This window comes from Aspergillus bombycis, assembly GCF_001792695.1.
Source record: "Aspergillus bombycis strain NRRL26010 chromosome Unknown contig00126, whole genome shotgun sequence".
Lineage (NCBI taxonomy): Eukaryota > Fungi > Ascomycota > Eurotiomycetes > Eurotiales > Aspergillaceae > Aspergillus > Aspergillus bombycis.
In genome coordinates this window covers 65,274-81,730 of record NW_019170128.1, presented here as the reverse complement: position 1 = coordinate 81,730, position 16,457 = coordinate 65,274, and the positions used below count along the sequence as shown (strand labels likewise).

The 16,457-nt window shown below is 50.1% G+C and overlaps 5 protein-coding genes across 5 annotated transcripts; 3 read left to right on the top strand and 2 right to left on the bottom strand.

Moving 5' to 3' along the window:
• Window positions 1-649: 649 nt before the first annotated feature.
• On the bottom strand, window positions 650-2,219 carry erg13A (putative hydroxymethylglutaryl-CoA synthase; the record flags this gene model as incomplete). Its single annotated transcript, XM_022537471.1, has 4 exons — window positions 650-793; window positions 849-1,906; window positions 1,967-2,069; window positions 2,127-2,219. Coding segments are annotated over 4 exons (1,398 nt in total), but the record flags the coding sequence as incomplete, so codon positions are not given.
• A 2,350-nt stretch (window positions 2,220-4,569) lies between these two features.
• On the top strand, window positions 4,570-6,226 carry ABOM_010342 (sugar porter family MFS transporter; the record flags this gene model as incomplete). Its single annotated transcript, XM_022537470.1, has 3 exons — window positions 4,570-4,639; window positions 4,699-5,834; window positions 5,906-6,226. The coding sequence occupies 3 exons, from the start codon at window positions 4,570-4,572 to the stop codon at window positions 6,224-6,226; spliced, it is 1,527 nt and encodes a 508-aa protein (XP_022384660.1).
• Window positions 6,227-6,864: 638 nt separating this feature from the next.
• Window positions 6,865-10,839, top strand: ABOM_010341 (putative molybdenum cofactor biosynthetic protein (CnxF); the record flags this gene model as incomplete). Its single annotated transcript, XM_022537469.1, has 9 exons — window positions 6,865-7,182; window positions 7,237-7,358; window positions 7,420-7,487; window positions 7,570-7,835; window positions 7,895-8,917; window positions 9,002-9,063; window positions 9,171-9,466; window positions 9,542-9,755; window positions 9,816-10,839. Coding segments are annotated over 9 exons (3,393 nt in total), but the record flags the coding sequence as incomplete, so codon positions are not given.
• A 130-nt stretch (window positions 10,840-10,969) lies between these two features.
• On the bottom strand, window positions 10,970-11,851 carry ABOM_010340 (RlpA-like double-psi beta-barrel domain-containing protein; the record flags this gene model as incomplete). Its single annotated transcript, XM_022537468.1, has 4 exons — window positions 10,970-11,091; window positions 11,184-11,428; window positions 11,501-11,712; window positions 11,774-11,851. The coding sequence occupies 4 exons, from the start codon at window positions 11,849-11,851 to the stop codon at window positions 10,970-10,972; spliced, it is 657 nt and encodes a 218-aa protein (XP_022384658.1).
• Window positions 11,852-12,906: 1,055 nt separating this feature from the next.
• Window positions 12,907-16,316, top strand: ABOM_010339 (uncharacterized protein; the record flags this gene model as incomplete). Its single annotated transcript, XM_022537467.1, has 6 exons — window positions 12,907-13,061; window positions 13,110-13,142; window positions 13,194-14,550; window positions 14,601-15,730; window positions 15,783-16,139; window positions 16,190-16,316. 6 exons carry the CDS (start codon window positions 12,907-12,909, stop codon window positions 16,314-16,316), a joined length of 3,159 nt encoding a protein of 1,052 aa, XP_022384643.1.
• Window positions 16,317-16,457: the final 141 nt, after the last annotated feature.

Here is a 16,457-nt window from a genome sequence, read left to right as displayed (position 1 = left end):
CCCCGAAGCCACAAATGAGAGAATGAAACAACCGGGGTAAGTATAGACAATGTAAGTACTGCTCGCTACATCGCTATCTGTGCTAGATGTTCCATTCTGGGATACACATATGGGAATCAGTTCTCGTGAGAGTTATCATTCTCCAGTCACAAGCCAAGTTGGTGCACATGCCATTCTTTTTACCGACAACTTGTTGAATCACACCGGTCTGTTCCTCATGCAGCTAAGACTCTACAGTATGTGCCGTTGTCGATCACCTCACCTTCAGTACTAGTAGTAGTATGGTCTAGCATCCAGGGTCATGCCTTCTGGACCGGTGATCATTGCCACCACCGCCAATGATCCGCCCACATGCTCGACTCAGGGGTTCTGTCCAGAACAAACATGATTGGTTGGTTCCTGAAGATAGTGTCAGGTGATTGGCCCGTGATATTACATAAGCACAGGTTAGAGCCTGAGGAATTTCTCCCTTGCGTTGGGCAAGGAAGGCCTGTAAAGTCTAGATGCATGGCAATTTGTTATCTCAGACGATGTATCATTTTGGGGGCTGTAATATCAACTGGAAGCTTGTAACCCTGCTACCATTTGTTATTTTATAAAAGAACGCCGTGGCATGCTCGACATATTCAATTAATCGGGATTGTCTGAATCACACATGGGGTTTCATCTCATACGTCCGTCGATATGTATCGTCGACGTGGACCAGGTAGTACGTGCCGGGCGCGAGGCTGTCAACACTTCCCGTAGGGGTGTAATCCTTCTGTTGGTAGGCCTTCTCGCGGAGTTGACACATCTAAAACGGTCAGCACATTTTCAATTTAGGGCAATACATTTATTGAACAGCACACCTGATCATAAAATTCAGGGGACACCGCTGTGCGGGCATCCAAACGACCATGCAAACAGATTTTTTGCGCCATTTCGGTAATGTCGCCCTTGACCTGCAAGCTGAACATGGTACTGGCAAGACCGCCGCCATAGCTGAACATGCCAATACGCTTGTTCTGCAGTTTCTCACTCGGGACGTTGCTCAATAGACTCACTAGCGCCGAATATATGCTAGCTGTATACATATTGCCACAGTGGGCCGGGGCTGTAAGGGACGACTGGATACGGTCTGAGAACTTGTCCTGGGCCAGTCTGATACAGAGCTTCTCAATGCTCTTATCTGCCAAAGATGCCGTATATTCGACATCTCGAATCTCAGACGGGACATGATCGAAACGATCTGGTTCCAATCGGAAGTCATTGAATAGCAAGCGACCATATGCCTTGGCTACTAACTTGCAGTTGGGGGCATGGAATACCATGTAGTCAAAGGTATCTAGAAAGCTACTCTTGCTACTGGTCGCCATCCCGTTCAACCCGCCACTTCTGTCGGCCAGCTTCTTGCTGCGATAGCGTTGATAGCAATTATCCAGCGCCTGAAGATAACAGGTGTTCGAGAAGTGCCCATCTACCAGAGGGTATTCGGATTTGAGATCGGCTTTATAGAAGTCATACACATGCTTCATGTACGACGCGCGGAGTGGCTCCAGAACTAGGGGTGCATCTGGACCGATGAGCATGGCCACACAGCCGACGCCACCTGTCGGGCGCGCTGCCGGCGTATTGTACAAGGCAATATCGCCCGCGACAACAATAGCGTTACGCCCATCCCAGGCGGACGATTCAACCCAGTTCACGGCGTTGAACAGTGCGTTTGTTCCCCCATAACAGGCGTTGCATGTGTCGACGCCTTCGATATCGGCGTTGTCACCGAACAATTGCATGAGGACAGACTTGCAGGACTTGGACTTATCCAAGATGGTTTCTGTTCCGACTTCAAGGCGACCGATCGTCTCTGGGTCGATTGAGTATTTTCGGAGCAGGGAAGAAACAGTGGTGAGGGCTAGGGAGTAGATATCTGTCCATCATGGTCAGCTCACTGTGTTGAAGGAGCTTAGTGGCCCTTGTTTCAGTCTACCTTCCCGGTCATCACAGAAGCTCATCTTCTGCTGCCCGAGCCCGACGGTGAATTTTCCGGCACTGGCCCCTAGAAAGGTCTCGAGCTCCGGTTGCGGTACATACTAGATTCCGCTCTGGTTAATATTTTTCTAGGTGATTCAAAGAGGTTCAGGGCATACACGACTGGGAAAGTAGATCTCGATGGCCTTGATGCCAATGTTCTGGGGTGTCGATGGCATATTGACGAACTGCAGATATGGAATAACACAACGTGCTCACAAGGTGAATGTCTGACGATCGAAGAAAGGAAAGCAAATCGATGGAATACAAAGGGACACCATTCGACAACGTTTCGTCTCCAATATATCCCCTGCTGACAGCTTCCTTTTTACCGGTACAGTATGAGGTCTACTATGTAGATCAGGTACTATGCTACCTAAACACGCGCTAACACCATGGTGAATCCACCACGGGCTGTGTGGGATAGGCGCTACAGTGTATATTCGAGCACCTTGGTTCTAGCTTCCCTCATTGGACGGATAGGTGCTGACCCTGTCTCATTTCTATAGAAACCTGCAGACTACCTATACTTAAATGAAACATACTGTTGCCTACTACATGATGTACATGTGTATGTTAGCGGTGGCTTAGACAATAGTCGGGCCACCAATTGGCCTTATTGATCTGACATGCGAGTAAATGGGGGTTGCAATTGAGGTTTAACCTCACATGCCTTAATTTCTATGAGGTCTTCTAAATGTAATAATAGCCAACCATCGGTTTACCGGAGCCTACTCTATGGTAGCAATAGCAGCACTGTACTTAATCCGCCTCCTGTTTATGCTGTATTTGTCTTTTTGCAGTTGATGAATAACCATACTTTGTTATAATAACACCACCAATATATCTCCTCGCACGTACACATAATGGTCACCCTTTCATGTCCTATGCTATGCACGGCATAATTTATAAGCAAACGTATTACCAGAACCACAATGTACAACTAACGATAATTAGCTATTTGTCAATCGATAGGCAAAATCGAATAATTAGCTGACATTATCCCAGTTAAGGAAAAAACTGTCTTCTGTTGCCGTTAATTATAATCTCCTCGAAAGCGTTGGACAAATTAAAACAATGGCTTCCTGTATCCATCTCGCCGAAGAATACCAAATCTAGTTACCACCATTGGTATATGCTGTCAGATGCAGCATATTGCCTTACGAGGTATTACACCCTTGAATCTTATTAGGAGTGGTACAACGTAGGGCACCATTGAGATTGATCCTTTTGTCGTGAGGTTTTCACGTTGCATGTAATGGGAGTACATGTCTACATTGGCTTCAATCTTTCCTTTATTGTTCGAAAAGATAAAGAGCACAGAAAATAATGTACTAGACTGGGGCTACAATATAGTGATTAGTACTTCTGAGATAGCTTTTGTATCACGAGAACCGCAGCAATTGTTTTCTTTAACCGATCCTTGCCATCTCACCATGAATACCTGTGTAGGTGGGCCATGGGCGTGCTGCTCATATAATCTTGGTAGTCATTGGTAATTTGGATAATATCTATTCCGGGACAGGTATATACATAGGTCTCTTGTGAAGATATTGAGTAGATGGTGTGTGGAAGATAGTAGAAGTGATTACATGCCCTCATAAGTCCTACGACCACAACTGCCAGGCCGGGATGCTTAGTGAGGGGGGAAGGCTTAGGGTGTACCTCTCCTAGCTATATTATATTGAAGGACTAATGGCTCATCTTTGGCTGTCGGTGAGAGATGTCTATGCATGAGCTGCCTGCGTCTAAGTGGGTAATCTTCGGCCGAGCCGGTCGTGACTTCACCGGTGAAGATGACGACTATATTGGAGTATTGGAAAGAATTTATCCATATATGATGGTTTGATATGCCGGCTGGAGCATTCTAGAAGAAAACACCATTGGCTGCTGAATGACTTTCGTTAAAGCTAATGCAAAGGTGCAGTGTAGTTAGGTCATGCCATAGTAAGGATGATTGGAGAAGATCTTCCTGCTAGACGGATCAGCACCACCTTCCCTACCAGGCATGAGATTAAATGGCATCATAGACGAAGAGCTGACAATGATTTGTCTGGCATCGCAGAGTAATTCTTTACGTATGGCCCTGATATCTGGTGGATAGAATGGAGTCTAGTCTCATCTTGGCGACCGCATTCAGTGGACGGAAAAATCACACCCCGCGAAGAGGGCAGAATTTCTCCGTCCGTATCCACATCGCGGAGTCCAAAGAAGCATTGCCGAGTCACGTCCATTCCCCCGGAGTAGCTTGCCATAGGGCACCGTGCGCGGGGAGAGGGAAAAAAAAGAAGGGGTTGCCACTGGGGTTTGCGGGCGGCGCCGCCAGTGCCTATCGCGGTGCTTAGCATCGTCGACAGCAGCCTATCACAGCCCAGATATGTCTTCCTGGGTGGAGGAGAGCTATGGAGCCCTTCGTTGACCCATTGATGGGGACAAGTCTGGGGAGGATTGGGGAATATAATGCGGGTTTCCCCAGAGGTCTCTCTGGCTTTTCTTTTCTCGAGACGGCCCTTCTTGGTTGAACTGTCTGTCACCTATAGGTCCCTGACCAATTTCGCCAAAATGGGCTTCTTCAAGAATTACCGTGTTTATGTCCTCACGGCAGTGGCCTACTCCGGGTCCCTGCTTTTCGGTACGTCTCCTTGTTGATGCAGACTGGCTTGTGGTACATGGACTAATGATGGTCTGTAGGATTCGACACCGGAGTGATGGGCAGTGTCCTTGCTCTGGACAGCTTCAAGAATGATTTCGGTCTGGCGGGATCCGATGGATTTGCAGACGCGGCAAATGCCCAGGTTTCCTCCAATGTGGTGTCTCTGCTCACCGCTGGCTGTTTCTTCGGTGCCATCGGCGCCTCCTTCCTCAATGATTACCTCGGACGTCGCTACTCCCTCATGATCCTATCTGTCGTGTTCCTGATTGGAGCTGCTATTCAAGTTGGCGCAAGCCATGAAATTGGTATGATCTATGGTGGCAGAGTCGTGGCCGGATTGGGTATCGGCGGCATGTCCAGTATCACACCGGTGTTTGTGGGCGAGAGTGCCCCCCCGGCGGTACGAGGTCGCATTGCAGGAATGTTCCAGGAGTTTCTGGTCATCGGAAGCACCTTTGCCTACTGGTTGGACTATGGTGTGGCACTGCACATTGCACCCAGCACTAAGCAATGGCGGATTCCAGTTGCGATCCAGCTCATCCCGGGCGGGCTCATGCTGATCGGACTCTTTTTTCTCAAAGAGTCCCCTCGCTGGCTGACCAGCAAAGGCCGCCATGAAGAGGCGCTGCAGTCTCTGGCGTACATCAGAAATGAGCCCACCAGTAGCGAGGTGGTGCAGACTGAGATAGCCGAGATCCGCGCCTCCATCGAGGAGGAGCAGGCCGCGACCGAGGGATTGACCTATAAAGAGTTCCTGCAGAAGAGCAACCGAAACCGCTTCCTGTTTGCCGTCGTACTCATGCTCTGCCAGCAATTTTCGGGCACAAACTCCATTGGATACTATGCGCCCCAGATCTTCCAAACTGTCGGTCTTAGCGCAACCAACTCGTCGCTTTTCGCCACAGGTGTTTACGGAACCGTCAAGGTCGTCGCGACGGCGATATTCCTGTTCGTCGGTATTGATCGCTGGGGACGGAAGAAGAGTTTGATTGGAGGCTCAATCTGGATGGCTTCCATGATGTTTATCATCGGTGCCGTCTTGGCCACTCACCCACCTGACACATCTGCGTCAGGGGTTTCTCAGGCTTCCATTGCCATGGTCGTCATGATCTATCTTTATGTCATTGGGTACAGCGCCTCATGGGGACCAACCCCATGGGTCTATTTAAGTGAGGTAAGACTAGTCCATCTATACGAGAAACCAGCATACTATCCGAGACATCCTCTGACTGACTCCCGCTCTAGATTTTCCCAACACGCCTGCGTGCATATGGTGTTGGCCTGGGAGCAAGCAGCCAATGGCTGTTCAGCTTCGTTGTTACCGAATTTACTCCCCACGCGGTGCACAACCTGGGCTGGCGGACATTCCTCATGTTCGGAATCTTCTGCGTGGCCATGGGCGTGTTTATCGTCTTCTTCGCCAAGGAAACCAAGGGCCGCTCTCTAGAAGAGATGGACGTTCTCTTTGGGGCTGTCGATGAAAACGAGCGCCGTGCTGCCGTGGAACATACCCTGAACAAGGGCGTGGTCTCTCATATCGAGCGGACCGAGGAGGACAAAGTCTAGACTGCTTAGGCCATGATGCGACGATCGAATTATTGTATAAAACGGGGGAAATTGATAATAGAGCTTAGTCAGGAATATAGCCATCCCAACATATTCTCTTCATTCCATTGTTTCCATTCGTGTGACGATCAACATGCGCTATTAAATTAGGGTTGCACCAGGATGGCAGAGACAAAGGCCAACCGTTACTAGTCTTCCCATCCCAACAGCCGCCAACGTTAATCTCCTTCATTGTGATCTCCACGAGCCGTACCCAAGTCAGGTACCCGAACGGCCAGCCTCCATGATTCACAACCGGGGACGTTTTATACGAGGCAATTGAGACATTTTCTTTAATATAGAATTGTGGCTCTTGGCACTGATGTAATCGAAAACATCGCAATCTTCCCTGTGCAACCCTAACAGCTCAAAAAGCAAACATCGCTGACAGAATTGTTCTAGAAAAGGGGCACCATGCATCGCCCGAACACAGTCCCTGTAGTCCTAGTAGTATAGGCAAGGGGGCGAGTCAGGGTTCCTCCAATATCAAAGCCTCCCCACGTAACCCAACTCCACAGTATCGAGCGCAGGTGACACGATCGCCGCTTCGTATTGTTCACTGCATCCGCGAGGGAGATGAATAGCCTCGAATTTGTCAGTGCAGTGAAAACAAGGGCCCCGTTTATCTTTTAGGCACCGTGAATGCCCCGCTTTCCAATTCCTATATAAGACGAGAAAAGTTCATATTGACCAAATATCCGAACTTCACCTTTCTCGTCAGCTTCAATCCTTCTCCGTTCGGATTACTTGCAACTATGCTGTTTTACAGGGCTGTCGGCGGACTTCTGTGTCTCCTGGATGTCTGTGTGACGGTGTCCGCGTTCACGTGTGCGTATCCGCCCCTTATCCACGCGACGAGAGACGACCTTGCTGGTGACATTCGGGCGAATTGCTATTCTAGTGTTGATTTGGTTAAGGTTCGTTCTTGGGTCGTGGTGCTGGTGGTTGGGTTGATGGCTGATTGGGTATAGGCGTATGTTGCCCGGATCAATGAGGTCAATTCTACTCTTCGCCCGATCCTGGAGGTTAACCCGGATGCATTGCGTGATGCCGAGGTGTTGGATGGGGAGAGACAGGATGGTTCTAGTCGGGGGTAAGTATAGTACCAATCTGATTTAGGCTTCTTGATTGCTATGTGCTGATGCTTGATTTAGAGAGCTGCATGGTATGCCGATTCTGGTCAAGGATAGTATTGGAACGGCGGGTAAGATGCAGACGACAGGTACATACATATCTCCTCTGGTTCATACTGGTAGTGCCCATTACTCTTGAGTACGCTTGGCTGATGTGTGTTTGTGCTTAAGCCGGCTCTTATTCGCTCTATGGTTCTCGAGTGCGTGAGGATGCTACTGTCGTGAGGAGACTCAAGGATTATGGAGCCATCATCCTCGGAAAGACGAGTATGTCGGAGTGGATGAATTTCCGTTCGTCGAATACGTCCAGTGGCTGGAGTCCTAGGGGCGGACAAACGCTGGGAGCTTATCATCCGATGCAGGACCCCGAAGGAAGCTCAAGTGGTAGCGCTGTGGCAGTTGATCTCGGGCTGGCTATGGCAGCTCTTGGAACGGAAGTAAGTGGCGGCGCACTGTGTCACATGTAGGCGCATAATATGTTAACCCAGGAGTCTAGACAATGGGAAGCATACTATTTCCCAGCGGGGTGAACAACATTGTCGGAATCAAGCCAACAGTCGGCCTTACTTCACGCTACGGCGTCATCCCTATCAGCGAGCGTGAAGACACCATTGGCCCAATGGCTCGGACCGTCAGAGATGCAGCGTGGGTTCTGGAGGCGATTGCAGGCAGAGATGAGAGGGATAACTACACACTTGCTTCACCTTACCCATCTGTCCCCTCCTATGCCAATGCCTGCCAGTTGGACGGGCTACAGGGGAAGAGGATTGGTATCCCACGGAATGTCCTAGCCTCCTTAGCTATGGGATCACAGGGCCCCGCAGTTCTCTCCGCATTTGAAGCCGCCGTAGCTATACTCACTCAGGCGGGTGCTACTATTGTGCAGGATGCGAACTTCACAGCTTGGGAGGAGTTTCCCAATAGCAAGAGCGTAATACAGGTTCTTAATGCTGATTTCATCTCCAATATCGAGAGTTATCTCTCTAAGCTGGAGACCAATCCGAATAGCATACACACCCTACAGGATCTCAGAACATACACACAGAGTGACCCGCGAGAGGAGTACCCAAGACGTGACACAACCCAGTGGGATATAGCACTCGCCGTTGGAATCAACAACACGTCTCCGGAATTCTGGCTAATGTGCCAGAATAATCTCCGCCTAGGAGGCGAAGGAGGTGTGCTGGGGGCTCTTACGCGCCACAAGCTCGATGCTGTCATTCTTCCTACATCGCTGGCTGCCTACGTCCCATCAGTCGTCGGTACGCCGGTCATCACAGTCCCGCTTGGGGCATATCCGAATGGGACGAGAACCGTATACAATAAGTTCGGCAATTTGGTTCAGGTGGCCGAGAACATTCCTTTCGGAATAAGCTTTCTGGGGGCACACTGGAGTGAGAGGACGCTGATAGGGATGGCTTATGCATTTGAGCAACGGACCCTATTCAGACAGAAGCTCAGGCACTACATCGAGCCACATACTGAGATTGTGGGGCGACTAGAAGGCGGGGACGATGGGGTGTGGACATAAAGCTACTTTCATATTAGATTATGGGTCTCTCACGTAGATAACAGTTGATTTAAGCTCTTAAGCTCTTTTTAGTTCGAATGCTCTCGTTCGATGGCTCCATATAAACTCGGCAAAACGACCGACATCTCAAGATGGTACTACTACCTGAATAGGTTTAGTCTCAGATGGCCGCGGTCAGATAAGAGCAGCCGAGAATCTTTGCGCGGGGTCATCGTCCGCCCTTTTCATTCTGAGATTGAAGGCGGAACTGCCTCTCTTTCAACCCGTTGAACCCCTATCGCTTAGAAATGGGACACATCGAAGATACTTGCGCCTCCTTGCGCGCCCAGATCGCCGCCACCGAAGCACAGCTAGCCGGGCTGAAACGCGAACTCGAGAGCGCTGAGCAAGCGGCTATTAAGGCCAGGACGCAGGACGCCCCAAACCCTACCACTACGGCCAGCACCCAAAGTAGCGAAAAGAGAAAGTGGCCGCTCCTGGACGAGGAATATCGACGCTATGGAAGACAGATGATCGTGCCGCAGGTGGGGTTACAGGGTGGGTGGATTTCTTCTCGTCAGAACCAACGTCCCTCGAGGTGCCATTGCTAAAAGCTATGGTTAAATACTGCAGGTCAACTGAAACTTCGATCTGCGAAGGTTTTGATTGTCGGAGCGGGCGGCTTGGGATGTCCGGCCGCGCAGTATCTCGCCGGGGCTGGGGTGGGCACACTGGGACTCGTGGATGGGGATACGGTGGAATCTTCGAACCTTCATCGGCAGGTGCTACATCGGAGCAAGAATGTTGGAAAGTTCAAGGTGGATAGTGCGATTGAGTCTTTGCGCGAGTGAGTTTCATCTGCGTACCCGCGTTTCAATGTGGACGCTAACAGGCGGCTTTCTCTTAGTTTGAACCCTCACCCAACTTACATAGCACACCGAGCGCATCTAGCGCCCCAAGATGCGGCGGATATTTTCAAGAACTACGATCTCATCCTTGACTGTACGGATAACCCCGCGACACGTTACCTGATCTCGGATACGGCGGTTCTGCTTGGGAAGCCATTGGTTTCGGCTTCTGCTCTGCGGACGGAAGGCCAGCTGATGGTGCTAAATAACCCTCCCCGACCGGCAGGAGATAAGACCGGAGGCCCATGCTATCGATGTGTTTTTCCTCGGCCGCCTCCGGCAAATAGCATTCTGAGCTGTGCGGATGGTGGCATTATTGGTCCGGTTGTTGGTACAATGGGAGTACTGCAGGCGGTAGAGGCAATCAAGGTGATTACAGCTGCGGACGAGGAAGTTAAGCCTCCATCGCTACATATCTTTTCGGCCTATTCGTCCCCGTTATTCCGAACCATTAAACTGCGTTCGCGCCGACCGAACTGTGCGGTGTGCTCTGCTGAGGCTAGCGTGACGTTGGAAACCGTCAAGTCAGGGTCGACCGACTATGTTTTCTTCTGTGGAAGTGTCAGCCCAGAGAAGCTGTTGCTCCCGGAAGAGCGCATCTCGCCGCTGGAATATCAGACGAAGCATCCGCTGGCAGACTCCACTGAGGCCATCGAAACGGTCAGCAAGGGACCCACAATCATTGATGTTCGGGAGAAGGTTCAATTCGACATCTGCAGCTTGGAAAATAGTATCAATATCCCCATCTCGTCTATCCTGTCGTCGACGACGAAAGCCGCCCAGAATGGCGAAGTAGCCAATGGATCGAATCCACTGCCCCCGTGGCTGCCAGCAGATATCGCCTCTTCGGACTCCATCGATCCGATCTATGTGGTGTGTCGACTCGGAAACGATTCCCAGATCGCAGTCAAACGACTGAAGGAGCTGGGTCTGGACCGCGGAGGCGAAAGAGTCGTGGCGGATATTCGGGGTGGATTGCGCGCCTGGCGCGAACAGGTTGACCCCGAGTGGCCCGAATATTAACGACATAACCATACCTATATGTACATAGCCAGCCAAAACCATAAAAACAAACCGCAAATCGCAAACCACACACCTCATCAAACATAACATTCCAACCCATTCATATCATAAACCTCATGAAAAGCTCATCTCACAGAAACAGGCGTCTCCTCCAACCAAGCCAGTCAACACTCACCCGCCCCAGATCCAAATCCGCCAACTTCTTAAAAACCGCCCGACTAACATCCAGATCCTTGACGGCACATCCAGTACCTAGCAGCTGACAATTAGTCCCAGAGTCACAATTGACCCCAGCGAGGAAAACAAAAACAAAGCAAAACGGGGAACAAGAAAAGAATACATACACCGATCCACAATCGTAACATCAACACTTGCCTCTCCCCTCTTCAGCCTCACCTTCATCCCACAAAGCGGGTTCGCATTCGGATTCGACCCCGTCGACGCAGCATCAAAGAGAACATGCGACACCGCGCAGATCAAATCCGAATTGGAACTGGTGATTCCGCATGAGCCCAGGGCCGGGTCGTAGTATGTCAGGTCGCCTGTGTAGGGGCCTCCGTTGGCTGTGGGGAGAGGAAGGTTTTGTTTGCTTGTGAAGTGAGGTTGGAGTGTTAGTATGGTTAGAAGTTTGGAGTTTAGGTCGGGTGGGAGAGAGACTTACGAATGCCGGGTTAGACCGACTGCAAGACCGACGATCAGGGCGAGTAGGAGTAGGGCGATTGCGATTGAGAGGAGGAAGAGGCGTTTTTTTCTTTCTGGGGAGTTGGGTCCATTGCACTGGAGGCCATTTTGGCGTTTGGGGGTGGGGTTTGGGTTGGTCAATTGTTGGTGCTGGTTGTGGTGGAGGCACGGGCTTGCGTTTGGGTATGCCGCCTGTTGGTAGGTGGGTTTGGGGGTCTGGGGTAGACATGCTTAAGGACTTGATGTTTTATACATCTGGGGTTGGAGGTGGGTAGGTGGAATTGTAGGTAGGTAATGGTTTGTGGGGATCGATTGCTTTGTTTCGTTTCATCTCTGGTTGTTTGTTCAGGGGTAAAGGGACTCTTGGCGGGTTCTTTGGTTTAATTAATGCATGGGTGATATTGAATTGGGCGCTTGTGTAGCTTTGGGTGGGCGTAGTGTTCTGGATATGTTGTTGGCATGTCTGTGTGCCCGAGGGGATTCAACAGGTGTAAGTCAGCATAGGAATGGGTAGTTATACGATTTGTGTCGAGAACTGAGGAAGCTATCTCACCATATGTCTTGGTTGTGATGGACAGATAATTCGAGATCTAACTATTCCGTAGGGAGCGTATCAGGTCCATGTAAGGAAGGTCTTTAACCAGATTGAGTTTAGAAGGGATATTGTTGGTGATAGTGTAGAGTTACTATGTGGAACTAACATAATTCAATTGATAACGACGGTCGGGCTCTGACTAATATACTTTGATGCTTGAATGGTTAGATTATAGGTCTATGGAAATTCCACAATCATCAGTCCGATGATGTTTGCTAATAGTCCGCCGAGAAACTGTGTCTTAATTCTGCTGGGTTATGCTTGACTCCGAAATCCCAGATTTTGATATCCGATGCTTCCCACGTGTTTCCCTTCAATTTCCCTCTGTTTCATTGAGTAGTAGTCATAAACCTGCACAATGACGCAGTTATCGCTCTTCCCCAGACTTCCCGATGTCGCTTTATGTGGGGACCAGCATCCTCACTCTCCGTTCACAGAAGAAGAATCTTCTTGGCGCCGATCGTCGTCCGCGTCCTCGTCTCGGCTCAAATCCTTACTCCATCCCCACGTGGAGTCAACATGAATTTTTTTGACTTTCGTCCTTGCTCTTGAAGCCCCCTGTTATCCCCACTCATTCTTGCCAACTGGACCCGGCGACATACCTCTTGAACTGCGCGGCGAACCTGGGATAGTTTTATGGGAAATCGCTTCACGTTCCGTCATCTGGTCACGTGCTCCGAGACGGAAGTTATCAATGAGGGGTTTCTGATCGGCATTGTTCATGATCCAAATTGCCGGGAGTTGGAAAGGGAAACAGAGAGGGTGCCTAGTAGAGCACGACGCGACTCAACATGTCGCAACGCAGTTCCGAGGATTCGCAATGGCCGCTGCCGGAGGAACCGGAGGCAAAGGCAGAAAATAAACAAAAGAAAGGCCTCATGGCGAAACTAAAATCAGGTTGGAATAGTCTGGGCCTGGATATGCCGACTGTTCTCCTGATGATGAAGTAAGATCACATGATACCCATCCTGTATCCGAGCTAATAATGGTATAGAGGCGCTATTCCACCGACAATTGCTCTGGCGATGTAAGACCTTGGTGAAACAGCTTGTCGATTAGATAAACTAACATCGACCAGCTTTCAGGCCGATTCGGTGGCCTCCAGATTCAATACGGTGGGATACCTCATGGCCATCATATCTGTCCTGGGCTTTTCAATCCAGCCTCGCGCCAAGTTTATCCAGATGTTGGTCCTTGACGTGTTGGCCGTCTGTGTGGCATCCGCTGTTACCCTGCTCATGATGTACTCGTGTGTGAAGGCACGGCAGCACACGGAGGTGGTGTCTAGCGCGGGTGATAGTATCGTCAACACGCCGTATAACCAGTCGGCGTCGGCTGTTAGCGGTGTCTGGTTGTTCTTTCAGATTTACGTTGTCCATTCGTTTCGGGCCAAGTTCCAGCAGTTCCAGTTTCCGGTTATCATCTACTCAATTGTGGCCAACGTAACTTTCAGTTATGCTCCCCGCATGACTACAATGGATGCTGCTATATCCATGGTCACGAAGTTGCTTGAGGCATGCTTGGTTGGCTTGGCCCTGGCTACTGGGGTATGCTTATTTATCTACCCCGTCACTTCGCGGACGGTAGTGTTCAAGCAGATGACCGGCTATGTAGGATGCCTGCGCGGGGCTCTTCAAGCTCATACAGTCTACTTCGAGTCTCTGGAAGAGAGTGACATGTTTGGTAGAGCAGAAACATATGATTCAAGGGTCGAAAAAATCACCAAGGACGGCAAGGTGTACAGTCCAGAGGCACAAGCCATCCGAACAGCAGTGCAGAAAATCACCGAGATCCATGGTAAGCTTCACGGGGATTTGACCTTCGCCAAGCGTGAGGTCGCGTTTGGCAATCTCGGGCCCGATGACCTTCAAGCGATTTTTCGAAACCTTCGACAGGTCATGATCCCTGTCGTGGGTTTGAGCTTTACCGTGGACTTGTTCCAGCGGCTGTCTGAATATAATAAATGGAATGCGCCCATTGATCCCACAGCGACTGATATACCGGATCTGGTACGTCACCGCGTGGTCCAAGAATGGAACGATATCATGCGGGCGGTGCATGACCCCTTCAAGTCTATGATTCAGGCGATAGACGAGGGTCTCCAGCATATCTCATTTGTGCTCAAACTGGCAAAGCCACCAAAGAAGAATGCTACTACCGGAAAAGGCGAGGCGTCATCGAGTGGTGCGGAAGATGTTGAGGCTTCCGCTGTGCCAATTCCGGGCGACAAGAATTTCGCAGCCCATCTTGAACAGAGACTCCGTGACTTCAAGGTCGCTAAGCGGATTGCCCTTCGAACGTGGAGTGAAGAGAAGGGAATCAAACTGCCGAAAGACTTTTTCGACCGCCCTACGGATGATATGGAAGACATCAGCTATGGCGATCCATTCATTGGCCGAGAGCGGAGCCAGAGACAGTTGTACTTGTTCCTCTATGTAAGTATCTTGCTCCTACTTGGTTGTTACCAAATACTAACAACGACTAGATGGAGCAGCTACTCAGTTCAACCGGCCAGACGATACTTGACTTTGTAAAGTTTGCGGACGACAAACGTGAAAGTGGAAAGCTTTCAAGACGCCATCTAATTATACCGGGCTGGAAGCGTTTGCGCAAATGGGCCACAAGTTTACTCAAGGCGGAAGACACACACGAAGATGACAATATGGGCGACATCAACGCTCAGAATAATATTCTTCAGCTGGGGGAGGCATACAAACACAGGAAAGATCCAGAGCATCTGCGGCCTGAGACTACTTTTCAAAAAATAGGTGATAAGGTCAGGCTCATTCCTGCGATGTTCCGCACTCAAGAGTCAGCGTACGGTTTCCGAGTCGCGTGCGCTACGATGACCATCGCCATTGTTGGCCTCCTTCACGATACTCAGGGCTTCTTCATTAAGCAACGCTTTATTTGGGCCATGATTATGGTTAATCTCAGCATGACCCCTACCTCTGGACAGAGTATATTCGGCTTCGTGCTCCGTATATTTGGGACTGTATTGGCCATGGTTCTCAGCTTTTTGTGCTGGTACATCCCTGGGAAACAGACCCCAGGAATTATTGTTTTCTTTTTCATCTTCTTATCGTGCGTTTTCTATGTGCCAATCAAGCTATTCCGCTTCCGAATTATTGGCATTATCACCATTATCTCAACGTCTATGATAGTTGGATATGAACTCCAGGTTCGCAAGGTCGGCGAGCAAGTCGCAACCTCGAACGGCCAGACATACTACCCCATATATCTCCTTGCGCCCTATCGATTGGCAACGGTGACCGGTGGCATTGCCGTGGCGTTTTTCTGGACATTCTTTCCGTACCCTATCTCGGAACACTCCGTGCTGCGTCAAAGCCTGGGTGCCTCTTTGTACCTTCTGGCCAATTACTACTCGCTCATCCACGAGACCGTGTCGGCCCGAGTGCGCGGTGAGGCAGGTGATATGGCGCTCAAGACTTCGGCGGGGCGCAGGCTTTTGAAGTCCCGTAACCAGGTGTTTTCCAAGCAGATGTTGATGCTGAATAACCTCCGAACCTACTCAGAGTTCCTCAAATGGGAGGTTCCGATTGGTGGCCGGTTCCCCAAGAAGCAGTACGATTCTATCATAGCATGTATCGAAAAGTAGGTATTGCTCACCCCTTCCATATTGCCCCGTGAGCTAACCCTTCGATAGCATCGTGAGTTACCTGAGTCTTCTGGGATATGCTTCAGATACGCTGTTGCAAATCGGTGATGATGGAGAGTCCAACTCTGCCTGGCTGCATGATTTCAAACGGCTGGTTTCCAGTGCAGGTGTCACGACCCATGAGATCACCACAGTGCTCTGCCTTCTCTCCGCCAGTATCACCGATCGCAGGCCTCTTCCCCCTTATCTAAAGACACCGAGACCGTACAGCTTTACCAAAAGGCTCGAAGCTATGGACAAGGATATTTTGAGTCTGAAACATATCGCGGAGCCAGGTTTTGCGACCTTTGCAGTTTTACAAATCTCCACACGATGTATAGGTGGTGACGTAGAGAGACTTATGAAGTGAGTGAAGAAGCCAGCGTTGCAGTGACGCAGCTACTAATTCGGAGCAGGGACGTGAAGAAATTGGTTGGAGAACTCGATTTCTCATTCCATGCTGTCAGCACAGCGCAGAGCGCCAAGTCGTCTGCTGAGGTATCGCGCTTTTCGCGCGCAACCGAGCGGGACAAGCTCGAGTAACTGGTAAATGACCTACAATAGAGTAAATATAGAGAGCGATTGTATTGTTTTAATCATCGAATGATGCCCGGATGATCTACTGTCTTCAGCCGTTGAACACGGGCGCAACTGCCACCGACATGGACAAGGCCTATCTACGAC